This window comes from Apodemus sylvaticus, chromosome 2, assembly GCF_947179515.1.
Source record: "Apodemus sylvaticus chromosome 2, mApoSyl1.1, whole genome shotgun sequence".
Classification (NCBI taxonomy): Eukaryota; Metazoa; Chordata; class Mammalia; order Rodentia; family Muridae; genus Apodemus; species Apodemus sylvaticus.
This window is the reverse complement of record NC_067473.1, coordinates 164,799,539-164,826,206: the sequence shown is the minus strand read 5'-3', so window position 1 is coordinate 164,826,206 and position 26,668 is coordinate 164,799,539. Positions and strand designations below refer to the sequence as shown.

The 26,668-nt window shown below is 45.1% G+C and overlaps 2 protein-coding genes and 2 long non-coding RNA genes across 5 annotated transcripts in view; 2 read left to right on the top strand and 2 right to left on the bottom strand.

Moving 5' to 3' along the window:
• The window catches only part of LOC127679263 (C-type lectin domain family 2 member G-like), a 470,764-nt gene extending 444,473 nt beyond the window's left edge, over window positions 1-26,291 (bottom strand). The window contains exon 1 of one of the 2 annotated variants that reach the window (XM_052174987.1): window positions 26,219-26,291. The gene's annotated coding sequence lies outside the window, so the exon portion shown is untranslated. Of the gene's footprint in view, window positions 1-1,213; window positions 1,303-26,218 lie in introns of those variants that run through there. The other variant, XM_052174984.1, reaches the window with a different exon arrangement.
• Window positions 1,243-26,489, top strand: LOC127679271 (uncharacterized). Its single transcript, XR_007976714.1, has 2 exons — window positions 1,243-1,338; window positions 26,393-26,489. It is a non-coding gene; the product is annotated as an uncharacterized LOC127679271 (long non-coding RNA).
• On the bottom strand, window positions 16,939-26,316 carry LOC127679266 (C-type lectin domain family 2 member G-like). Its single transcript, XM_052174990.1, has 6 exons — window positions 26,219-26,316; window positions 20,907-20,989; window positions 20,074-20,175; window positions 18,967-19,148; window positions 18,295-18,401; window positions 16,939-17,305 (listed from the first exon to the last, which is right to left on the bottom strand). Exons 2-6 carry the CDS (start codon window positions 20,974-20,976, stop codon window positions 17,182-17,184), a joined length of 585 nt encoding a protein of 194 aa, XP_052030950.1. The 5' UTR covers window positions 20,977-20,989; window positions 26,219-26,316; the 3' UTR covers window positions 16,939-17,181.
• Window positions 18,396-21,943, top strand: LOC127679274 (uncharacterized). The gene is made up of 3 exons (XR_007976720.1): window positions 18,396-18,579; window positions 19,798-20,008; window positions 21,820-21,943. It is a non-coding gene; the product is annotated as an uncharacterized LOC127679274 (long non-coding RNA).
• Window positions 26,490-26,668: the final 179 nt, after the last annotated feature.

Below are 26,668 nucleotides of genomic sequence, written 5' to 3'. Positions count from 1 at the left end.
ATCATTTATTATGAACTAAAACTGTGGATGGATTTGCTGGTAGCATAAGGTTCCCACCCCCACCCTACTGGAAAAAACTTGATCATTCCCTGACACCACAAGAGTCATTTAAGGCCAGAGAAAGAAGACTTAGACAGAGGCAGGCTGATTTCTGAGTTTGAGGCTAGCCTGGAACTACAGAGTAAGTTCCAGGACAGCCATCCATGGCTACAGAGAGAAACCCTGTCTCAAAAAACCAAAAAAAAAAAAAAAAAAAAAAAAAAAAAAAAAAAGGAAGAGGGAGAATTTCTGACAGTCTGGAGGTTTGGGGAAGGGAGGGCACAGGGCACACCACATGCTGTCTGATAAGAAAGTCACAGGGAGGCCTGGCAGTGGTGGCGCATGCCTTTAATCCTAGCACTAGGGAGGCAGAGGCAGGTTGATTTCTGAATTTGAGGCCAGCCTGGTCTACAAAGTCAGTTCCAGGACAGCCAGGGCTACAGCTACACAGAGAAACCCTATCTCAGGGGAAAAAAAATTTGGAGGAGGGGCACTTTAGGAGTGGGTTGAGTAGCAGGATGTCCCTGAGCACGTCCAAGATCGTCCAGGCAACCCTCCAGGAATCCAGACACCTACTTTGATTTATGAACTCAAAGGGATCTCAGAATCAAGTTATGAGTGCAGGCCACAAGCCAAAGGGTGACACACAGTTGTGTCCCTAAGGGAGTGTAAGAATGTAGGGATGGGGGTGGGGCATTGTTCAAACCTAATCCTAGAACAGCCACATCTGCTACAGTTTAACTACACTGAGTGAGCACAGTACAGCCCAGACTCATGGCTTCTGTGCAGCAAGTTGATTCTAGCATTTCTGAAAGTTAGTGGAGTGCAAATTCCAGATGCCCAGGAAGAGGGTACTCACAAGTTCTCTGTTGGTTGCACTTCCCGCAAACACATTTAAGTAATGGAGGCCATACTAGAAAACACAGAGTGGCACGAAAACACGGAGGGGAGCAGAACTTTCTTCCCCCATGAAGAGCCGCCACCCCCCCCACCCCACCCCCACCTGACCCCAGCCTCCACCGATCTACAGAGACCCACTGTGGCAGGCCAACTGGAGTGAGATCCAGCTCCCCTGATGAAGCTCCCCTCTCTCCCTTTAGTTTAGTTGACATTTCCTTAAATACTTACAGGTTTTCTCACTTTCCAATCAATCCGGGCAGGACCTCTGCACCACTTATCTATTTTCTTGCTAAGGCAATGAGCCTCTGATGAATGAAGACACTTGGTAGACAGCTTGAGCTTCTTGGCAGATTTTCAAACCAGCTGACTAGGAAGCTGCCAGTGATTGGGCCTACCTAGGTCTGACGTCACTCTGAGGAACTGAAAATCTGGGGAGGGATCAGTGACTGAAGAGCATGCTATACTATGAAGGAAATAAACAGAGCTGAGAAATGTTTCAGATAGCGACAGTGGAAAAGCGCACATTTCATTTGTTTTTAAACGAAGGCATTTTGATTGTGTGGGAGGCCAGTAAGCAAACTCATGAGAATGTATGAGAATGTGACCATTGGTCTACCCTTCAGCTGTGCAGTTGGGAGCCAGCCAAATCTAATTCTGTGCACTTCAGAAGATCACTAGGTTTATGCAACTTTCCTGTACTGACTGGCTCCTTTCTTTTTTGCTTCACCAAAACTTTACTGTTGCTAACAATTCCTTTTTTTACTATTATTTTATCTATTTACATTTCAAATGTTATCCCCATTACTCATTTCCCTTCCATGAACCTCTCTCCTCATTCCTCCTCCCCTTTGCCTATGGGAGGGTTCTCCCCCCACCCAGCTACCCACTCCTGCCTCCTGCCTCCTGCCTCCTGCCTCCTGCCTCCTGCCTCCTGCCTCCTGCCTCCTGCCTCCTACCTCCTGCCTCCTGCCTCTAGCATCCCACATGATAGCCTGGGGTCAAACTGTGATGGGTGGGAAAATCCAAAAGCTCTCAGGAACAAAGACTTTGTCTCTGTTCCAGAAGAGTCAGGCTTGCCCTGAGAAGGCCACTTAGCAGAGGAACCCGGGGGTCCTGGACCTGGGAAAAGCTTGGTGACTTGCCCAGATCTCAAAGTCGACCTCCTCAAGGGGAGAGCAGTAAAGAAGAGGTCTCAGTGCAGCTGCCTTGAGGGCCTTGGTGAGGACTCAACTTCTCCAGGGATTTCAGCACCATCTGAGAGGTGAAATGAGCCAATTTCAGAATGTACTCATTACAGTGAAATTTAGTGAAAATCGATGTCCTGTAGAAATCAACCTAGAAGCACAACAACTACAAAAAAGGGTGAAAGCTAATTGCGAGCCCTTTTCAAGCCCGAGAAAATGAAAGTTTCTGGAAAGAAGCAGCAACTTCCACATTATCTTCTGAAAGGCTGACTGATTAGAGCTTTAGTGGCCATTGAAGGTTTGAAAACCTGTGAGCCATCTTTAGACCCCTAAAAAAAGAAAGAAGAAACTATTTATTTTATGCACATGAGTGTTTTTCTTGTGTATATGGACATGCATCTTGTACATGCCTGGAACTCCTGATGTTCAAAAGAGAGCATCAGATCCCCCTGGAAAGGACCCTCTCTCCCGCCCTCCATCTTTACCCTCACAGTGGCTGTTTACTGCTCCTCTCTGTCCCTTACCTTCATCATAGAGTAACTCAGAAGACTAGCTCTCCTTGGAATAAATTAACAGACAGATAGCTTCCACCCATCCAGGAGCTGAGAGCATCACCAGGTAACATCTGAGCCTGCACCAAAGGCTGCCCACTTTGCTGTAACCATGTCTCCCACATCTCCACTAATGTGCTTGGAAAGTGTCTTTAGGAATGGATTCCTTTGTTCTATTTGGGGTAATCTACATCTGTGTTTCTGGGCGTGGTCACTCATTGTGTCCCCAGAGTAAACTCTTATTCCCTTTGAAGTGAGAGTTGTGCTTCTGCTCACCCTGGGGAGTGACTCTGGGGACTGGACAGAAGAGCACACTGCCACAGTAGGAGAAGCCAGGCAGAGAAGAGGGAGGGGAAATAGAGTAGGTACCAACAGGCTGAAATTGCTTTATTGGAATAGAGAGGGGCCTGAACTTTCCATTGCGTGAAGGTTGAGTGCATTTAGAGGGGACGGAGACAAACATGTTTGTGTGTGTGTCTGTGTATGTCTGTGTGTCTGTCCTTCTCTCTCTGTGTGTGTCTGTGTGTTTCTGTTTATCTCTTTGTGTCTGTCTATCCGTCAGTGTGTCTCCATGTGTGTATGTGTGTGTGTGTATGTGTGTGTGTGTGTGTATCTACCAGAAAGATACAGCTGTATTTGTGGTTTGTGAGAAGCAGGGACCAAACAGTAAAGTTGTCACCACTATAATGATTGGCTGTCCAACAGTATGATCCACAATCCCCAAGCAGTCAGGTGTCCTTCCAGAAAGTACTGTTTGCCTTTCCTCTGTTTGATCCATTCTAACAGTCATCTAGAATGACCATTCCTGGGTCATTCCCCTCAAAGCAGCATTCCTTCCTCCCTTTTCAGCACAGGTTGAGTTCAGCCCTCCGTGGTTTGGAAGGAGCACCACAGTCAGATATCTACTTGAGTTTGTTGAGTTTGTTGTCAAAGGCCAGCCTTGACACCACAGGGTAAATCAAGGCACGCAGCAAGGTTTAACCTCAGTGATTGGGGTCAGCGCTGAGAGCAGCTGACAGGGGTCAGTTCAGATAGTGACCAAGGAAGGCTGCTGCCTATGCAGCCAGCAATTAGAGAAAAGAAAGGGGGGAAATCAAACACACACACAAACACAGATACACACACACATGCATACGCACGCGCACACACACACACACAGAAACACAGAGACAGACACACACACACACATACACACACACACACACACAGTGTTTGAAGCAAAAGCAGACTCAGTCATTTTTTTTCTCTTAACCCCTTTTTATACACCTTAAAAAAAGTTGTCTGTTTAAAAAGAAAGTTACCTCATAGCCAGAAGTTAAGCAATCACCACAAAAAACTATTCTTCAAAAACAGGTCAAAATCATTACACAAGGAGAAATTACAACAAAATTATTGATTATGTGTTTCTTTTTCAAGACTAATATCTTGTTAAACAATTCTCATCTATATTTATTTCCACAAGCTCACTGTAACCCCAAAGGAGAAATTCTTTTGTCCTTGATTAACAAAGTTTGGGCACGACAAGTCTATAGCAGCAAGGTTCTCCGTGGACGATTGATTGATGTTGGCTGTAGGTGCAGCAGTAGACAGAGAAGAAGCTCTCCAAGATGCTAAGCCTTCATTTTCTGAAGGAGCTGAGGGGTCCAACCTTCCCAGGAAAGACTGACAACAGCTAGCTCACACCAGTTACCTTATATAAATGCTATACAATGTTAATGGGGGGGGGGGGGGGCTGGGAAATGCTCCAACTACCAAAGTTATCTTACTCTTTGCTGTTTCTGATGGCAGGCAACACACATAAATCTCATCCCTTTTGTCTATGGCTAACCACCATCAAAAGTAAGAACTCCAGGTTTGCCAGGCGTATCAGGACCAAGATTAGAGCAGCTGCAAGCTCTTTCATAGCACCAAGTGCAGACTGTCCAGAGAGAAGACATTTCTTCAAGGTTTGAACAGGCTCATAACAATTTCTCAGCCTCGACTGATGGACCCAAACATAGCAAAGACTTTGCTGAAATAGTTCACTCAAATCCAGAACCAAAGGCTTTACTCCACCTACCACTACATTAATTTGTATATTCATAAGGCGTCCTGAAGGGACCCAGGCATTCCCTTGTGAATCCACACCTCATTTGTGGTCAGCAGAAGTATTTTGCAAGGACGGTGGCAAGCGTGCTCGCAGCATGTGTAGGTACTTACAAGAAGAAAATTCAAGGTATCTCTGAGAGATTCAATTATACCTCAGCTATGCATTCAAAATAAAAGCATATAGCTTGCTCCCTACCAACAAATGGAACTCTAGAGCCGCATAAAAAATGTTTGTGGGCGGAAAAAAAAACATGTAAACCAGGCTGTCCTCAAACTCAGATCCACCTGCCTCTACCTCTTCAGCATATCCTACCGGCCTGCGCCACCAGAACCGGCGAGAATGTGTGCTGCTATTTTCATAATTGAACCTTGTCCATGTGTGTGACATAGGTTGCCTGGGTGCTTCTGCTTTCCAAGAAATTCAACCAATGAATTCATCGCCCCCTGCTGCCTTTTTAAAGAAACACACTCCGACCACAGCAAACTGCTCCCAGGACAACGAAAGCCCGCCTCCTCTCATGCTCACGCCACTCAGTCACCGCCCACAACCTGCCTACTTACTCCTCTCACCCACACAGTCACACCACAACGATACTGATACTAACCTTAAAACATGCACACTTACAACACTTTACTCACACCTCTCAAAAATAAATTACCACAACACCTCATCACAACACTGCCACTGACACCATTCACACTCACTCCATGACTCCAGGACATCAGGACTCACACGGGGAACAAAACTCAACAGGAGCACTAAACATGCCTGCACACCGCTGGCGCTCGCCCAACAGCCTCCTTCACATCTACACACCTCCTGCCACCAGGACCGAACTCAGGACAACCAGCCACACCCGGATTTACACCTCCTTGCCAGGGAAGGTGCAACATGGTAACGAATGGTACAATTTTCTCTTCTTTAACATAAAGGAGAAACAAGGTGGACAAAACGCAACTCTCAGACAGTTTCACCAATACAAGGTCGTTGTCTTCCTTTCTTTTCCTGTTGCTGAGATAGAAGACCTTCTGGAGGAAGGCGATTTAAGGAGGGAGGGGTTCATTTTAGCTCACAACCCCTCAGTGCAGAGAGGTCCAAGCAGCAGAAGATGGAGCAGCTGGCCACGTACAATCCACCACAGCGAAGAAGGGTCAGTGACTCGTGTCCAGCTCGCTGTCTCCATTTATACATTTGAGAGTCCGTAAGGAATGGTGCAGTCCTCAGTTAAGATGGCTCCTTCCCATTCTGAGACTTGGGTTACTCTAAGTATACCCAGAGGCATGTCTCAGGGGTGACTCTATAGAGGCTGCCAGGTAGGCAATTAACACTTTTCATCACAGCTTTGTTCCTTAAAAGATTCAAAAAGTTATATTGAGCATACATTCTGGAATATTAATACTGTGTTGTTCTGGATTCTGAAATGCTGTGTGCAAGTATTAAAACATTAATGCTATTCAAAAATGGATTCCGATGTTAGCTTCTTGTTGGTTTTCCTCTGCAATGTGTTAATCCGACTTCATCTCTGATTATCTGGAAGAGGTTTAAAACAGAAAGTATTTCTTTGGTCTCCATTTCAGAAGTGTTAGTATGGGTATATTATTTCTCGGCCCATGGAGATGCAGAACTCAATGGCAGGGAACATGTGACAGAGCAAAGCTGCCCTGAGACAGGGGGATTGAGAGAGCACAGAGGCACCAAAGGTGAGATAGACATGGCTCCCGTATCCTCCAACAGGTAGGCCTCATCTCAGAAAGGTGCCTCACCCCACAATAAGGCTGTAAATTAGGAAGCCATGTGTGGATCAAGCCATTGGCAGAGGCTGAGCCCTCTTGATCCAGTCACCTCTCTCAGCATCCATCCTATGCAGAGCAAGCATCCCACACTCAGCGTCTGCAGGGCCCTTGACATCTGAATATAACAGAGGCCACCTAGGACTATGGCCATATGCATATGAAGTCAGGCGTGTCCATGTGACCACTATAGTCAACTCAACTAGTAAGAGTATCTCAGTGCTGGGCGTTTTATGAATCAGGATGTGTGTATTGACATATGTATGAATAGATGTGTATATATTTACATATATACATACATATAAACACATAATACATACATATATACACATACATACATGCATATATATGATGCTGAATGATGTGCTGCAGTTTCCATGCCATTTTGATAAATGACTTTTCAGTGGAGAGGTGGGAATGATGGAGGAACTAAGTCGTGCATAGGCTGTGGAGAGAGGCTGAGCCATGTGGATATCCAAGGCCTGAGCATGTCCTGTAATGCCACCACCTGAGGCCAGGTTGATGTCTGTGCTCCATGTTGCCAACAGGGCCGAGTCTGGGTCCATGGGCCTGCTGTAGTGTCCGTGAACCCCGTGGCCCTTGTCACCACTGAAGGCCATGCTCATGTCTGAGGGCTGAGCTGCCTTAGAGGACTCTGATGGGACCCAGGACCCTTACTGCCCCTGGAGACCATGCTGAGTCTGTGACACATGCTGACACCGCAGGCCAGGTGGACATCATGATCTGTGCATTTAGCAGATACCATGTGTAGGTTCGTGATCCGTGCTTCTGCTGACTGTAGCAGACAAGGGGGCTTCTTCTTCTGCAGTGGTACTGATGACTACAGACTCACAGTTGAGAAAGAGGGACATAGAAAGGTTGGGTGGTAACCCCCAACCTCCACCCATATACCCCCAAAAAGTTACAGTCTAAACAGGAAGCCATCTGAGAGAACTTTAAAATATTGTGATAGGGACACTGAAATGTAGCCCTCAATAAATAGATGGCAACCAGAGAGTGTGGGGGAGGGGAAGGGCTCACTCTTCTTTAAGGAACTGGCCACCAGGAGTTTGACCATACTGCAGTGACTATACAGACAAAAAAAAATTGAGGGGAGACCACAATGGTGAAGGACACTGATGGAGGGAGGTAACCTGGGAGGACTGGGAAGTAAGGATGATCAGGGTATGTGAAATTCCCAATAATCAATGAAAAATTCTGTTTTGAAAGTAGAAACAAATAAAAATAAAGTGAGATAAACAAATGGAAAAAAGTTTTCCCTACTAATGTTTCTGTGTGAAGAATTTCCTGTAATCAAATAAAAAAAATTGAGGCCAGGTTATACACATATGTATACATATGTATATACATTTGTATGTATGACATATCTGGATCTCTGATTCCTATTTCTTTTAATTTAATTTTTTTAATTCCCCTCCCTTATTTCTCTTCACAAATAGCCCATCTTCCACTGTGGTTCAAAGATTTGTGTTGTTCGTGATTTTGAAGAAAAATCCAAAACAAGGTGGACTCTTGTTGTGGCCCCTGACAAAGAGCTCAAGCAACCAGCATCCTAGGGAGAGAAGCACCTGAGAGGGGAGGAACACATGGCCAGACAGGAAACTGGAGCCAGGAGGGGAGCAAGAAAGGACCTCCTACGGGGTCCCACTGCCTCCACTTCTCACACCTGAGCCTGAATACCTGAGAATCTAGGGTGCAAATCCGGTATAGCCAAGCACATCCAATTTTCTTTGACACTGCAACAGGACAATGTTGTGCACAAAGTTCAAGATTCAGTCTACATGGTATGTTACAAAAAATGTTACACACACACACACACTCGCATGCATGCACACATGTGTGCGCGTCACAATCTCATCATATTCTAAGCAAGTTTACAGTATTAGGTTGGAATGCATTCTAAACTATCCCAGAGCATACAAGACAGAACAGATGCACATTCGTGACTTTGGACATGTATTTATTCACCAATAGGATCCACAACAGGCAAACAGCAGAAGCAGCGGCTGAGCTTACACTCTGAGTGGCTTGAGCAGAGTGCAGGGCATTCTTTCCTCTTAAGAAGAAAGAAATATTTAGCTTTGGACTCGAGTATGCCGTCCAAAATGGGAAGATCTTGAAACTGCAGAGCTGCATGAACCTCAGACAGTCCTGGCCCCTCTCAGCCAGCAGCAGAAGCACAGGCTATGCTGGGGTCCTGCTTAGTACAGGACAGATTTTAGCAAAGTGATAGGGAGGTTTGACCACGAGGGGGCAACATTGAGCTCCTGGCTAATAGTCTACAACATGGAGGACCTTGGTGAGCCAGGCCAGAAACACATTGGTCACCATAGACAGGAAGGCTTGCCCTCCCAGCTGAACAGTGAGAGTCCTCAGCAAAAGAACCCAGGAAACTAGAAATGTGTTAGGAGAACTAGATTCTGTAGATGGCCGCAGTTGAGAGGCTTTACACTTTTAAAGAGACATTGGACTATTACGTAGAGCTTAGACCCTTAAAGTGATTATATATATATATATATATATATATATATATATATATATATATATATATATATATATATATATGACAGTGGGACTTCTAAAGTTACGCTATATTTTATATTGTGGTATTAATCTTTAGGACAACAAGAAAGGAAAAAGTATGGCTTACTAGTGTTGTGTGTCAAGCTGACAAGGGGATAATATTGCTGGACTATATTTTTGTCCTCTTAACACAGTGGTTGGGGGGGTGGGGACTTTGAGGGGAAGGAACATCAAATGAGAAAATGGCCCCATTAGGACAGGCTGCGTGTACCCTGCCTGCCAGAATACTTTCTTGATTGATGATAAATGGGATGGGGGCGGGGTAGACCAGCATATTGGGAAGGTTTTACCCCAGGGCTGGTTGTAATAGAAAGTATTAGAAAGCACACTGAGAAGACAGTCACCTGCAGCAAGGTTGAAAGCAGCATTCCCCAAGGCCTCCCTTCTCCTCGAGTCCCTGCCTCCCGGATCCTGCCCTCTGATCCCTCAGTGATGGAGTGTGAGTAAGACAGGTAAGCGAATGAACCATTTCCTCCCCAACTTGCATTTGGTCCTGGTGTTTTATCTGACCTATAGAAAGTAAATGAAGTCAAGCCAAGTTCAGGAAATGACAACAAATGTCTTCAAAAGAAGGGGAAGAGGATGAGGAGGAGGGCAGCGAGGACAAGGAAATAGGGATTCTGGGGTGGCCGCAGCAGCAGTGGGGAGGAAGAAAATGCAGTGGATGAAAGAGGTCACCACACTAAGTGAATAGGGCAGACATCAGAGCGAACTCCGCAGGTCACATGCAGGGCATGGAGCAGCAGGGGTGCGGGGTGCAGGTCTCCTTGGCTGGGTGTTCCCTGAGAGCCCACACTGTGCGCCCTGAGGTTGATGTCAAACACACCAGGCACAAGAGACACAGTGCAGAGTAGCCAGAGAAAGTGCAGCTCTGTGCCTGTGAATGTCTGTGTAGAACTGAAGCTGACTTTCAATCCAGCTCATTGAAATTCAGAGCATTTCAGAGAATTTCAGGACAGCCAAATTGGTAAGACAGTGTGCTGAGAATTAATCCTGAATTATAAAGTTTCATCAGAGAGGATTAGATTATTTTTTCCTTTCATTGGACATAGTGGTTTTTATAGGTAACCAGAGTCTGTGGGCACTGGTATGGTATCAGATGACAAAAGATGTCTGGAGAGAGCTCCAGCCCTGCTCACTCCGAACCCACTCACTCTGAGTTCACTTGCCCCAGACCTTAGCCTTTAAAGCTGACATGGTAAGGACCTGCATTACCTGTCTCTTGCATCTTTCCTCTATCTTTCCTATAATCATCCTCGCTCCCCCCTCAGAGGACTGTTCCACTTCATACCAGCCAGACTGATGCGTCCTCTGAGAGGCTCTACCAGCAGCTGACTGAGACAGATGCAGACACTCACAGCCAACCACTGGACTGAGGTGGGGACACCTATGGAGGGTTAGGGGACAGGTTAAAGCAGTTGAAGGGGATGGCCACTCCACAGGAAGACCAACACTGTCAACAACTGGACACCTAGGAGTTCCCAAAGACTGAGCCACCACACAACACAAACAAACACAACACAACACAAACAAAGCTGACACATGAACTGATCCATGGCCCCCATGACATATAGAACAGAGAACTCGCTTGTCTGCCTCAGTGGAAGAGGATGCACCTAATCCTGTAGAGACCTAATGCCCCAGAGAAGGGGTGGGGTAGGGTGGGGATGGGTGAAGGGATGAGGGGGGGGGGTGCCAGGAGCCAGCCCCAGCAGAGGTATTTCTTTCTTCTTAGTTCTTCTTGACGTAGTGGAGGGGGTAAGTGAAAGGACTTTTAGCACCAAGATGAAAGGACTTAAAAGGGGGGAATATAGGGGATTAAGTGAGTGTGGCTAGGCGGCGTGGGGGAAGGTGTCCAGGCGGGCCCTTGCCTGGGCACCTCTGCCCCTGAGGGACCACACACACACAGACATAATATAGAATAGAGTTTATTCAGAGTAGGGGATGGGAGTTAGTGGTAGAGAGAGGGAGAGACAGAAAGAGAGAGAGAGAGAGAGAGAGAGAGAGAGAGAGAGAGAGAGAGAGAGAGAGAGAGAGGAGGCCGGCCATGACCACGTGGAGGGGGGAAGAGCCCCAGGGGCAGAGAGGTGAGAGAGTGTGGGAGAGCAGGAGAGCAAAGAGGAAGAGGAGGAGCAAGTAGCTCCTCTTATACTGGGCCAGATCTCTGGGGCGGGGCATACCTGAATATTGCCAGGTAGGTGTGGGGTGGAGCTTAGACAAAACCCCAACATACCCCAATGTTTGGTTAATTAATAAAAGAAAAAGAAAAAAGAAAAGAAGTGACAGCGAATACAGCGAAGCAGGAATAGGGTCGTTGTTGAGATCTGGTTGCCTCATGCTGACATTGGGGTAGCGTGTCTCTGGGGAACCTAGAAAAAGCGGTACGGGGGGGGGGAGGGTTATTGTCCAGTCTCAGGAGGACTGGCTGATTCTTTGCTGTCCAGGGTTTGTAGAGCCATTTGAAGATAGGTCAGGAGAACAGGTCCAGTAGAAGCTGTCTGCGTCTGGAGAAGCTAGAGAGGAGATTGGAGCATCTGAAGGTTGCTTCTCTGGAGTTGTCCTGGATATGGCAAGGGCCTGGACTTAACAAGATGCTGGAACACATTAGTATAGGTAGGGAATAAGACTAAGTACATTTGGGAGAAAGGAAAATTTTCTTAAGATGTACAATTGAAACCCAGAGGACTCCCACCCTTTGGAAAGGTAGTAAAGTGGGAACTTGAGCAAATGTATTTATCTGGATGGAGCCTACTTGGTCCATGAGCAGTAGATTTGGGTAGGTTTCCTGTAGCTAACAAGTTTATTAAAGAGATAACAACATGAGTTAACCACATGAACAGTCTTTAAGATGAGCCTTTGTGGATCAGAAGGAATAGAATTGAAGGCTGGGACAGTGACAGAGCAAGAAGAGGAAATATGAAGCATTTAATGGAAACAGAGTTTGGGTAAGGAGATAACTGTCTAGCTGTCAATGTAATCAGAAGCCTGAGGAATAAACAATAACTTAGCAGTTATATTATTAAAGAATGACAGATTCCAGTAGCCAGCAGTTCTTTGTGGTCTCTGGTCTCCATGGCGGCTTTGGCTGTCAGTCTGGCTTTCAAGCACAGAAGATGCACGGCTTTTTCTCTGTGGAATGGATACTCATGACATGAGAAATGGCTTACCTTTGTTTAGCTAAGTCATTTGACTCAAGGTATCTGGTTTTGTCCACTACACTCTTTCAGGCAGCATCCTATGGCGGTGTCCATATTTCTTCTGAGACCTCCTGGGAGAAGCTGTCAGGCTTTGGGAATTCTGTCTGTCTTAAATCTAATAACAAAGTTCTGACAAGATTGAGTGCAAGATAGGAGAGTGATAGTTAAAGAGAGACTAGGAATGGAAATCTTAAGTAGCTTTGACAGGTTGCATAGGTAGAGGAAAGTATATTGCCTTGGTTAGTAAAGATGCTAGGATCAGAGTAAGAAAGCTGGCAGCAATGGATTAAATTGTGGTGACAGAAAGTGAGTCTGTCTAGGCAGATTTAGGCTCGTTAACATCAACTTGAGCACGCAGGCTATAGGAGCAAATGAGTTAAGGGTGTGGGAACACAGAATAGGTGAGGTTCAGATTCTTTATCGTTTACCAGATTGTTAATTTTAAAAGTATACAGTCGAAGACAAGGAGCACCCACTGGGTAGGGGAGGGAGTTGTTAACTGCAAACTCAGCGTCCTGAAGAGTGCAGAAACAACTGAAAGGCAGCTAAGCCAAAGAGCCCAGACCATCGTGAGGACCCTTGGAAGCTGGGGCTAGAATAGCCGGAGGAAGCGTTCCGCCTGAACCAGGATTTTCGTGGATGGCTGTAAAAGCCAAAGGGAGACTCAGGATCACTTTCGGATTAGGATACACCCAAGGGTGGGTCTAGAAGTCCTAAGCAGGAGTGTGGGCTAGGCATGAGAGGAAACCCTTCATTCCAAAAGAGGTTGGCCAGACTTCACTTGAAAGCTAAGGGTTATTTACTATTATGGTTAATGTTTATTTAAATTTCTAATCTGGTAGAGGGAAGAACCTGACATGTAGCACACATACTTGTGGAAGCCAGTGTGGACCACTTGTCTGTGGGACCCAGTCCCCCAACCTTGCTTCCCCTACCTGTGCGTGGCTGCAAGACCAGTCATGGCCTGCTGTATTAACAGTAGAGGACATTGAGAGTAGTGGGAGGGAGACCGAGCAGTGAAGAAGAGGGAAGACAGGGTGGTAGGGAGAAGCAGTAGAGCTGTGAGAGAATCGGGTAGTAGAATTGGTGGAGCATCCCAGCAGCCAGTGTGGAGCTGGGCATGGGCGTGGGCTGTGGCTAGGCTTTTGTAGGTAAAGGCCCTAGAAATCTGTGCTGTAGCCAGCAGAGTGGGACAGTATGGTGGTGGGGGGTGGGGCGCAGCAACGGGAAAGGAGTACAGGCTTGCTGCGGTGGACTCTAAGAGCAGAGGAGCCATCGCCGATTCTGAGAGCCTGGAGAGACTGCACATGAGTAGCAGTTGCGCTACCAGAACCTGTGGCAGTTCTGATGGTACAGACTGTCAGCGAGAAAAGCTGTAGCAGGGAAAGTTAGTGATCATGCATGTGTAGGGTGGAACTTCCTGTCAGCAGTGGAAGTTGGAAGTTAGGTAGCCTGCAATGGCTGGGAAGTAGCTTGTTTCGTATCTTAGCAACTGCGCGGGAGGGGCGGAGCTGCTGTGGAAGCAGCGGCAGCTTCAGCAGCAGTTCTGGCAAGGGAGGGGGTCTGGAGTGGGCTGCGGAGGCCGCTCTGGCAACCTCAGCCAGGGCCGGGGCTTGGCAGCGGGGAACAGGAAGGTATCGTTCGGGTTGAGGCACCCTGGAGCTACCACAACTGTGGCCAGCACGCCATGAGCCCCGCAGGCTGCCAAGCCACCATGAAAAACAAAGGGAACCAGTAGAATAAATGCTGCTGTCCAGCAGGGACGTGCGCAAGAGACCTCTGTGAGGCTGTGGTTTAGCTTGTTTTGTATCCTAGCAATAAGACACAGGGGTGAATTAGATAGCCTAGCCCGGTGGCACTTGCATCTAGGGGCATTGCCTCAGCTGCCGCTGAGTTCCACCTGGAAGGAGGGAGGGAACAGCGGCGGTCCTGTAGGGAAATGCAGGAAGTACAGAGACTATTGCTCTGACCAGTGGGGGTGTAAGACTTACCCAATCTTTTCCCAGTGAAAGAGGCTTAATATCCCATGGTGTTTCTCCTTCCCGGCCAGCTGACGCACCAAGTGAAAGGACTTTTGGAACCAGGATGAAAGGGCTTAAAAGGGGGAAGTATAGGGGGTTAGGTGAGTGTGGCTAGGCAGCGTGGAGGAAGGTGTCCAGGTGGGCCCTTACCTGGGCACCTCGGCCCCTGAAGGACCACACACACACAGACATGGTATAGAATAGAGTTTATTCAGAGTAGGGGGGATGGGAGTTAGTGGTAGAGACAGGGAGAGAGAGAGAGAGAGAGAGAGAGAGAGAGAGAGAGAGAGAGAGAGAGAGAGAGAGAATAGAGAGAGAGAGAGGAGGCCGGCCATGACCACATCGAGGGGGGAAGAGCCCCAGGGGCAGAGAGGTGAGAGAATGTGGGAGAGCAGGAGAGCAAAGAGGGAGAGGAGGAGCAAGTAGCCCCTCTTATAGTGGGCCAGATCTCTGGGGCAAGGCATATCTGGCTATTGCCAGGTAGGTGTGGGATGGAGCTTAGACAAAACCCCAACAATGGGGATAAGACTTTGTCTTACAGAAAGTTTAGGTTTACTGTGTAATAAAGTTTATTTATCTAAATATAAGTTACTAGGCTAATGTAGCTGGCCTGCCTACTGTGTTCCTCTGAAGCCAGAGACTGCAGTCTCAGGCATTTAACACCTCATCCTAAAACAGCAGGAGATTAACTAAAGGATTAGTTGTTGGAGCCTTTTCCCTGTTGTCCAGGTGCCTCTTGCTTGTCAGTCTAGGGGGAAGTTAGGAGCAATAAACTTCTACAGACCCAGGAGAGGAGAATAACACTTGCAGAAAGAAAAACGTCTACATAAGGAATAGGCATAATCTCACGTAAATTCGTACATATAACTTCAAACATACATATTTTCACGCAGACAGTTGGGCCCAGCTTACATGTAAAATCACAATTTCATACTTATACACACACATTCATACATTCTCACAATTACATACTTATACACACATCCATACTTACATATGCATATGGAGCAAAAGACCAAGCACTGGTGCAGAAAGAACTCACTCATTCTGGATGAAAAATGGCCTCCAGTATGTATTGCATTAAGAAAGAAAAAGCTTCCGCCCTTTTAATTCTAAGTGAACTAAATCCATTTTTGTAATAAAAGGCTTTGTTTCTCTTAATGAGACTGAGCTGGTCTTGTCCTCACCATGGGACCAGTGCTGTCCCATGGTAAGGAGAAGCCTGCCTGTTCCTTCTGCTCTCTGTAACATCTTCTTTTTTCCTCTTTCCTTCTGCCTCCTGCACATTGTTCTCTTAGTTATTTTATGTTACCTAGAGCTTCTAAGTTATTCCACTCTGCATTCTCCTTCTAACCTTTTTCTCTTCTGACTAAAACCTCTCAGTTCAGTTCTTCTCTCAACTCTGTTCCTCTCACCTAAATTCTTCTGGTCTGACTTTTCTTGTCCTCAGCCCTTAAACATCTTTCAGAATACATGATCACGTGTTACAAAGTTCATCACAAGTTCACACAAAATACCAAGTGATAAATTGAAACAGAAGTTTACAACAGAGAATGTTTACGTGCATATCATTAGGAGTAATTATCTAGCTATCATTTGTCTTCTCTACAGGTTATAGAAAGTTTAAAACCATAACTAAGTTATAAGTGAAATTTTGTATAGATAAACCCAGTCAATATTTTATTTTCTGTCCTAACACCTATAATAAATCCTAGTTCCCTTTTTATGACCTTTGGTTAATTGTTTTACAACCTCTTGGAATGTGCTCTGAGTAGGAGAAAGTCTGGTTGCCATCTAAGGGCAATTAACTTGTGGCACTTGGGAGACTGGCAGAGTTCTCATTGCAGTCTTGACTATCAGAAAAAGATCCTAGTAGCAGTCCCATTATAAAAGAACTTAATATCACAGATATAATTTTAGGAATTCTTATAGGATCATCATTAAAACCTAAGTCACCTATTTGTCTACAGAGCATCACTATAAGAAAGTACATCTTCGGGCTGGAGAGATGACTCAGTGGTTAAGAGTACTGACTGCAGTTCTGAAGGTCCTGAGTTCAAACCGGAGCAACCACATGGTGGTTTACAACCAACTGTAATGAAGACAGCTACAGTGTACTTAACATATAACAATAAATAAATCTTTTTAAAAAAAAGAAAGAAAGAAAGAAAGTACATCCTGGTGGATCTGCAGACATCTTCTCCAAAGGTGTATGCTATTACTTATTGAGTATTATATATGTTTAATAATAACAGGAAAAGCATATTAATAGCAGGAATCTTTCCTAAAATTAGTCCCACACAGCCTTGCTGAATGCGGGCTCACCTGTCACAGATTATATAATAATCCAAAGCAGGCATTTCAGAATTATCGCCCGCTAGCATATTAGCTTCTCCCATCATGGCTCCCAACAGGGGTGGGGAGAGCATCCCCTCTGAAGTAAAGGGGAAGGAGTATGGAATGAAGAACTCTGGAACCAGGTCCAGAAGGAGACAACATTCAGAAAGTATATAAAATAATTAAGAAAAGAGAAAAAGAAAAAAGCAGATGTTATTAATACTGATGTGATTTAGTTTATTTAAGGTATCAATACCACTCAAATGCCTATTTAATTTAGAATTAAATTAATGATCTCCCAAGCACACACATGAAAAGTCCTCAAGGAGAGTTGTCATCGTTGATGTCACCATGCGTTATGCATGGATTTTGATGATAATTTTAGTAGATCATAATGAGGCTGCAACAGTAGATAACATGCTGTGTTCCTCAGGATGTGCTGTGATATGCTCTCTTCCCAGGTACAGGTCTACTGGCTCTGTAAGGTGTCGATGGACTTGCTACAAATACACTTCCTTTTAATGTAGTCCCTGCTACTGCTGATCCCATTGTCACTCAGGAAACCATGAATTCCATCTCCTCGGATGGGAAACCTAAAGAAAAAAAAAAGTTGTCTGTAGAGTCTGCCAGTGCATTCACTCCTGCAATCATATCACTCTCATCTTCACCACTTATTTATGATAAGAATCAGAAGCACAGTCCACTGGAACCCCGTGCACTAGTTTTCCACCAAGAGATTTTACATTCTCAGGATTTGATTTGGTCCCCACACTTCTGTCACTCATCCTTGTTGAACCCTGTGTCGTGTGCCCAATGCTTGCTGCCATGTTCAGATGAACTGCAGCAGTGGGTGGCCTCACAAGGGGGATTTTCAATGCTCTCTTGATACATATGACACATGTATAAAAGTGGGAGGAAATGCATCACTTAATAAATTGCGGAAAGGTTTTTAATTACGGATATGACTGATCTCCCTAATTATGAAATGGATCTGTTCAATGGCTGTGCTCACGTTCAAGAGCTGTGTCCTGTGCTCTTGGATAACGAGACTTTAGGGGAGATTCTCTATGTCCCTGGGAACTCTATTTATGTGAACAGGTAAAACCATGCAAACAGAGGACTGATAATCATCAGTCCTCAGGCTTGCAGTTCTGAAGTGGCGTCCTAGGGTTTCAGGGCCCTTGGCCATCACCAGTTCTGTCTACATCACAGAAGAGCAGTTATCACCAAGGAAAGATTTTCAAGTGGTGATAACAGACAACATCCACCCCAGATGCCATCATCATACTAAGTATTTGGAGTGACATAACACTATGGAAATGCTTCAGGATGATGGCTACTAGATGGAAGAGTACCCAGGTGATGGAAATGTGTCAGGATGTCGAGTTTGCTGGGAATTGGCTGTGGGATAGAAGGACACATTCTACTTCTGAGCCACATCTCCAACCCAAGGGTCCATTTTTTTTCTTCCTTCCAAGTACATTTGCCTTCACATGACACTCACTTTTATCCGTCCTAGCCACAACACATACACATCACAACACATGAACACAGTAGAAGGGAAAACATTGTGAAAACATACGTGTTGTTATACTCAGTGTTGTCTGGCCACCTCCAAGGGTGCGCTGACGACTCTCTGTGCAGGCCGATCCAGTAATTAAAATCTCCTTTGTATCTCATTAGGAACTTCTGCAATAAAACACAAAAAGCCAAGAATGTAAGTGTCTGTCTTTCAGATGATCCTGGAGTCTCTCTACTCCACAGCTTCCTGTAGAGATCACAGGAGGACGCAAGTGAAGGTCACAGAGTTTGGAGCTGTACTAGTGACCAGTTCCCAGGGGATAGACTTGACATCTGAAATTCTAAGGTACCTAATTTGATTTAAAGTACCAAATGTAGCAACGCATTCTTCTGTGGCCAGAATAGGTCTGGGTTAACATTTCATTGCAATTATTATGCAACATGTACCAGATTATATGAAAAAGCTCAAGACCACCAGGTATCTCAGTAAAATAGACATATCTGTCTTTCCTGCTGACCATAATCATACATTAGAGAATATTTCTTGAATGTCTCAGGACTCCACTCAGAAGTCAAGCATCAGCAAGTGGCACACACTCACACGTGCCCCCGAGATTCTATGTGCTTAGTAGGGAAGGAATCCGTCCTCACGCTTCATCTGTAACCTCTCCATGTGAAGGCAATGCACTACTCAACAGGACAGACAGACAAACCAATCCCTGCCATTCCTTACCAGCTCCTCTGGGTTGTCAAATCGAGCTAGTTGGGCACCTTGTTCCCTGCAGAAGTTCTGACAGGATGTCCAGTCACTTGAGTTTTCAGAAAAATAAAAACATTTTTTTTCAAATAGTGTCCAGTTGTTTGGGGAAGCAGCACAGGTATTAATTTTGCTTGAGATCTGTTCAGTCGTTCTCACTAAAATGTAGACAATAGAAAGAATCACAATAAGCATCACTTTTCTCTTTCTGGAATACCCTCCTGAGCTCAGCTGTGAGCTGGGAATTTGATTGTAGCTTTCCTAACTGATCTATAGGAATGCTGTCCTGAGCATGATGGGCCTTTGTCTAAAGGCTGCCCACCTTGGACCTGTATCCCATTCTCTCTCAGGTGCTCACTGTCAGGGCTCCCAGGAAGTGCACTTCTACAATACCATCACTTTCTGTGCTTTGGATGACTGTTTATTACAATAGGGGCTGCTATATCAGCAAGCACTCTGTAGGGACACCTACTTTTACAGTCAGACTAATAATGGAGATTGCAGGGAGAACATTGGGGTAGGTAGTGTGTATACAGAGTGGGCACGTTGCACTAAAGGATGATTCACACACTTAAGAGGACAGTAAAAGATTTTATTACAGTATTCTGCACTGTGTGGTACTACAATCCTATAAATGTATTACTTCAGAAACTTTCCATTTAATATTTTCAAAATGAAGTTGAGCCCAGTAACTAAACCCATGGGTCACGGCATGTGTCTTCCTGACCATGTTACTCTTCTCTGTCCTCACACTTCCTTAAAGGTCCTCTTTGCAGTTTTCCTCTCCTTGTTCGCTGCCTTGGACAGTTCCCCCAAGTGGACCAGTGTCTACTGCACCTCTGTCTAGAGCCTGCTGGGTGTCATCTTCCCAGGGTTGCTGAGCCTGGCCTCCTGTGCACACCACAGCCTGTGTGTTCCTTCACCCATCTTCCTGCTGGAACCTAAGATCCCAGAGAACAGGAATTCCCAGGGTGTTTTCTCTGTAGCCCTGCCCACAATGCCTGACTCACAGTGGACAGTAAGTATAACTGACAATGTGAATATGAACAGAATGCCACAGAATTTGGATAATAAGTCACTTACCTGAGAATGCAACAGAAAGAGCAACTACAGCTACAGTGAGGACCATGATCACTACATAGCAGAAGTAAAGTTTAGCAGAGGAGGGATCTTGGAGCATTTTACCTATAAAATATAAATATAAGAGTGCCAATTTCAAATAATTTCTTAAGGAAAATAAAATAAATTTATGACAAAACCCACTTTACAATTGCCTGTAAGTTCCTGAAAGGTTTCTGCCAAATCTTTTGGAGAAGGCCCAGCTCCACAAAGAAGGACCATGGTAGGAAGAAATGTAGAGAGGATGGAAACAGAGCTTCTGCCATGGAATCTTCTGGTCACTGAATTCTGGGTGAATCATGAAAAAGTGAAAGTAGAGGAAGTGGAGATCTCAGTGAAATGCAAACAACAAAAATCTGGATTTGACTCCATAAAAAGTGCCATGGATAGGTGTTATGGAAACATTAGAAGAAAAGGAAAACATCGATGTAATTAGATGTATTAACAAAATAAGAAAAGAGAAAAATTAGAAATATTTCAATAAAGACAGCAAAATTATGTGAAAAATAGAAGTGAAAAGAACTTCCTCAACTCTACAAAAGTTATCCCTTAAAAACAAAACTGTAAGCCCAACAGCAGTCTGCTTCTTTGACAATAGTGCAATTGTGAATGTTTTCCCAGCAAGCAGGAGCAAGAGCTGGATGTCTGCTCATTACTCCAGGTAGACATTTCTCAGGAGGTCCTCGCCAGGACAAAGAAATGGGGTCAGGTGTCTGGAGGATGGCTCAGCTGTTAAGATCACTTCCAGCTCTTCCAGAGGACCTGATTGAAGTCCTAGGACCCACGAGGTAGCTTACAGCAATGCACAGCTCCAGTTCCGGGGGATCCATTGTCCTCTCCTGGCTTCTGTAGGCACTGGGCATTCATGTTATGCACAAACCTGCAGGCAAGCAGCCACGGACATAAACTGAGATTCTTAAAGAACAAAAGAAGCTTTACACTTCTTGGAAACAGGTGAAAATGTTTCTCTTCACAGATGACATGGTTCTATCTACATAAAAATTCTAACAAATCTACAAAAGACTGCTGGATGTACAAAATGGGTTTACTAAGTGGCAGGAGTGGTGTCAGCATGGTAAAATAGGTTATATTGTCCTGTCACGTGGAAATTCATATCTTAGACAGTGCTCTTTACAGTAATGCCAAAAAACCATAAAATTACACACCTAAAAGTAAGGTGTTCATAATCAGCATAACAAGAAAACTACATGTAAATCTATAAAGAAATAATAATAGGAAAGTAGGCTTCATGGTTAAGAGCACTTTTTGATCTTGCAGAGGACCTGGGTTCAATTCTAGCACCAATATAACAACTCACAAACTTCTGTAATTCCAGATTCTGGAACTCTGACAATTTTCCTGACCTCAGTGAGCACTGGGAATGCACGTGATCCATGGATATCTATGCAGGCCAAACACTCACACAGGTTACATTTTGGAAAAAAGAAAGAAATCAAGGCAGCTCTAAGCACTTAATGAACTGGAACAATCCAAATTGCTCATGTCAACAATTCCTGAACAAGCATATTTGTGCAACATATTCCTGAGAGGTGGTTGCTTTCAGAAAAAAGTAGCATAGCACCAAGTTATATGAGATGTACTATGAAAATTAAAAAGAATACAGAATAGTCAAAAATATTCTGAAAAAGAAGAGGTCCCAATCAGAAAGATCACAAGGCCTAATCTATCTAATGCCTCATGTACTCGTAGGAACAGAATGAAAGCCTGGTGCTATCAGCAGAGTCAACACTGAAAAAACACAGCAGAAATCTGGACTCCAGAATGACATCGAACACAGGCGGTGAACAGTTTTTAACAGGGAAAGAGTGGTGTCTCTCCAGTGCTTGCTACTGAAACACCCTGCAATCTGTCTGCTAAAAAAAACAGACACAAACAACTACAGTCCATCTGTAGACATATAGACCCAAGCACAAAGCTTAATATTACAAGTCTTTTGATTTTTAGAAAACTGAGGGAGAATGTTTGTGAACTTGTCTTGGGCAAAAATCATGCTAAATTTAAGAGTAAAGTCACTGTCTGCCTAACAGGAGGGTGATCCACTGATGTGGATGTAGATGTTGACATAGAACTAACACATTTTTAAAGCTAAATTGTACAGCTACTACAAAGCTGTTTGGAAGTGTAAAATATGAATGATATGCTCCCATCCTACCCACATATCCCCACGCTGGAAAGGACAGTCTACATTCAAGTTGCAAGAAATATTTATGTGAATATTTACAGCAGCTGTAAGAATCCCTGTAAAAATGACACATTTGTGACCATTGAAATGTCCCCAAGCTGATGACAAGGTAAACCTTCTCTCAACACAAGAAACAACTCGGACCACATGTCTGTCTTTAACCTATCTCATGCCACCTTAACAGGCCAAATATCCCAAAGGTTTCTTCACCAAAAAGTCCCCTAACTAAGACTGCCAAGAAGTTTATACAAACTTGAGGTCAGAGAGCTACAGGATCTGGTCCTCATGCAGCTTACTTTGAGAAGAGACCTCCCAACTGCCTGCTTCCTCCTCTCACTTCTCTAGAAGTTTCCTGACAGCTTTTTCATAACCTCTTTCTATAGGATTTGCTGGCAAGATTCAGGCAAAATTCTGAATTCAGAGCATGGCTCTGTCAGCGGTGCTGTGGATATGGTCTCTCAGCATCAAGGCAGCAGTGCTTGTTTCTGACCTGCTGCTGAGAGGCACTGCACTGTGAGTGAAGAGCAGAGGGCACTGCTGTGACTGCTGAAAGAACTCAGGAGGCAAGTCTCTGCTTCATGGATCCATTTGTGACTTCTGGAAGGGTGAGTACTTACAGCTCCAACAGACTTTGAAACTATTGTTTTAGTCTTAAGTATTTTACCTGTAAGAGTGCTTTATCGGCCTCTGTGTGTGTGTATATTCTCATGTGTATGTATGTATGGGTGTATGTTTGTATGTATGTATGTATGTATGTATGTATGTATTCTCATGTGCTCCTTTCCAGCTCCAGCGATTCTCAGCCATGTGTGCCTGTGAGCAATCTAGTTTCCCCTGTGAGCTCTCCTCATTCTCCTCACAGTCCCTATAGTAAGTAAATCTTGGGAGATTTTTAAACCTCTTCATATGTTAAAGGAGTAGTTTCATTGTAATTTCAAGTTCTACATCATGCTTTAAAAAATCTTTCTAAATCCAAGAAAGTAGTCTAAACTCCTGTCTGCTTTTAGCAATCCCCTGTACAGCTGATGAAATATGTTGGACTTTTAATGCCTGACTAGTTTGTCTCAGCGTATCACCCAGGTCCACCCATGTTGTCACAAAAGACATCGCCCCATCCTATCTTACTAGTGCCTAGTATTCCAGTTTGTATGGGAGTGTGTGTCACAATTTTTCCACACTCATCCACTGATAGATGCTGATGTATGTTTGCTTGGAGCCTCCGACTTGGCCCACACCCCACACCTCCCACCACCCCAGCTCTGGCACCAAAAGCCCAGTTTGGCCTTCCTGGCAGCTGTAGCAACCTTCTCCCCTGCCAGGTGGGCACACTTGAGAAAACATTCCCTGCCACAGCCTGTGCACGACATCTTTGATCTTCTTCCCTGAGACTGCTTAACTTGCCCTGGAACTGTTGTGAAATCAATTTGCTTTTCTACTTTTAATCCAGCTTGAATTGTCCTATTAAGTCAGTAGAGAAACCTGTCAGTGTGTTTCATGCACTGGCTCTTGTAAACACACAAGCAAGTAACAATATCTCTTACCAGGGTCTGAGAGGAGTAGAAACAGGGTAGACAATATTCTCCTTAAAGTGGTATCACATCTGGTGTTCAACAGCACAGTAGGATGAACACTGCTCACAATAATGTACCGTATTTCTAAAGCTAGCCCATGGGATTTTGTGTACATTCACCATGATAAAATAAAGAGCATGTTCCTTAATTTTAATGTGTCAATCAAAAAAATACAGGCTACTCTGGCCTTGAACTGCTGGACTGGCTCACCAGTAGGGGCAGCCACTGTCAGGAGAAAAGGCTTGCCTGGCCTCCATTTTAAGCAGCTGAAGTTTGGTCTCAGATCAGCAAGGGGATGAAAAAGCCGCCATTTTAGAACCTCACCACTTATTGCTTAGTCATGGACTCTCTTAAGGCCCTCTGGTATTCTTATAGCCTGTAAGCCCTCAGAGGCAACTGGCTTATCTGAGAAACAGTAGTATTACTCATGAGCTTTCTCTTTGGCAGAGGAGGTGAAAATGTTAGAGCAGCTGCAGTGGCTTCGAGAGTCCGAGGTGCAGACAGCAGAAACTGCTACTTTCACTAAATTCAGTTCCTTTATGGACCTTGGCCACTGCTGGGAGGACCTGGTTGTCATCTTAGGCCATAGAGAAATCTGAAGAACAAAGGAAATCTTTACTGTTGTAAGTTGTCCCAACCAGACAGGTGCTCTGGTTTACTATATGTGACTTGGTGGGACCTGGCTATAACTCACAGTCAGAGACAGCACGCAGGTCACACCTCAAGGACAGCCTGGGCTACATTCTGCTTAAGGGTCTGTTTAAGGGTCCAGGATAGCTGTGGAGGAGGGTACTGTAGGTGTGCACCTGATGGCATTGAGTGGGGCCCTAGGATTCAAGGGAGTAGGCATGGTTAGATCTCCCTCCTCTTCAGTTGGTCCCCACCTCCCAGAACAGTGTTTCCAATAGTCAGAGCAGGAAGGCGGTCCACTCTGGAGGAGCTTGGCTTTCTTCTCAGGCTGCCGCTAGGCCCTTGATTTAACACTAATTGTGAACTCTGGTTTTCAAGACATTGGATATTTTATTCCTAAACAAAAGTATTAAGGTGGGGATAGAATCACAGCTCATGCACATGCACCACACAGACATACAGGAAAAGCACCTATACACATAAAATAAAATATTTTTTTAAATTAAACGAGAAGAGCACATAAAGTAAAATATAAGTTTTTCTGAAAACGGAGAAGATGTAGTTTAAAATAGAAATCTTCAGTGGTCTCTGTCCAGCATTTATTATGAACTAAAACGGTAGATGAATTTGCTGGTGGGAAAAATCCCCCACCCCAAGCCTACTGAAAAAAAAACACTGATCATTCTCTGATGCCACAAGAGTCATTTTAGGCCAGAAAGAGCAGACTTAGGCAGAGGCAGGCTGATTTCTGAGTTTGAGGCCAGCCTCCAGGTCTACAGAGTGAGTTCCAGGACAGCCATGGCTACAAAGAGAAACCCTGTCTCAAAAAATCAACAACAACAACAACAAAAAAAAAACAGAGTATATATGACACCAGTGTCGTAAGGAAGAGGGAGAATTCCTGACAGCTTGGAGGTCTGGGGAAGGGAGAGTGCACTGCATGCTATGGAGTCTATAAAGGAAGGTATGGGGGGGGGGGGGCGAGGTGTGGAGCAGGGGCGCTTTAGGTGTGGGTTGGGTGGCAGGATGGGCCTGAGCACCTCCAAGGTCCCCCAGTCAGCCCTGCAGGAATCTGGACACCTACTTTGATTTATGAGCTCAAAAGGAAGATGTCCTTCTGCAGTAGCAGGGATCTCAGGTTCATGCATGAGTGCAGGCCATCAAGCCAAAGGGAGGCACACACATGTCTCCCCAAGGGAGAGCCTGAGGCTATCTCTAAGAAAGCAGGGATGTGGGGGAGAGGTGGAGGGGGAGGGGAAGGGATGAGGGGCCATTGTTCAAACTTAACTCCTACAACAGCCACATCTGCTACAGTTTAACTACACTGAGTGAACACAGTATAGTCCAGTCTCATGGCTTCTGTGGAGCAAGTTGATTCTAGCACTTTCTGAAAGCTAGTGGAGTGCAAATTCCAGATGCCCAGGAAGAGGGTACTAACAAGTTCTCTGTTGGTTGCACTTCCCGCAAACACATTTAAGTAATGGAGGCCATACTAGAAAACACAGAGTGGCACCAAAACACGGAGGGGAGCAGAACTTTCCTCCCCCATGCAGAGCCGCCACTCTCCACCCCACCCCCACCTGACCCCAGCCTCCACCGATCTACAGAGACCCACTGTGGCAGGCCAACTGGAGTGAGATCCAGCTCCCCTGATGAAGCTCCCCTCTCTCCCTTTAGTTTAGTTGACATTTCCTTAAATACTTACAGGTTTTCTCCCCTTTCCAATCAATCCGGGCAGGAGCTCTGCACCACCTGTCTATCTTCTTGCTGAGGCAATGAGCCTCTGATGAATGAAGACACTTGGTAGACAGCTTGTTAGCTTGTTGGCAGATTTTCAAACCATCTGACTTGGAAGCTGCCAGTGATTGGGCCTACCTAGGTCTGACCTCACTCTGAGGAACTGAAAATCTGGGGAGGGATCAGTGACTGAAGAGCATGCTGTACTGTGAAGGAAATATACAGAGTTGAGCAATGTTTGAGATATCGACAGTGGAAAAGTACTCCTTTTACTTTTCTTAATCAGAGGCATTTTGATTATGTGTGGGCCCAGGAATCAAACTCAGAGCCTTCTACATGAGAAGTGTGACGTCTACCATCCAGCTGAGCCCTTGGGCACCAGTCAAATACAAGAAGATCACTAGGCAAACTCAACCTT

What these genes read in the sequence shown, in the direction of transcription:
- LOC127679266 (XM_052174990.1), bottom strand. Translation starts at nt 20,976, where the DNA reads ATGAATGCCCAGTGCCTACAGAAGCCAGGAGAGGACAATGGATCCCCC. An exon ending in AACTGGAGCTGTGCATTGCT is followed by an intron (nt 20,176 to 20,906) that starts GTAAGCTACCTC and finishes TATATTTTATAG; the next exon opens with GTAAAATGCTCCAAGATCCC. An exon ending in AACACTGAGTATAACAACAC is followed by an intron (nt 17,306 to 18,294) that starts GTATGTTTTCAC and finishes TTTTTTCTTTAG; the next exon opens with GTTTCCCATCCGAGGAGATG.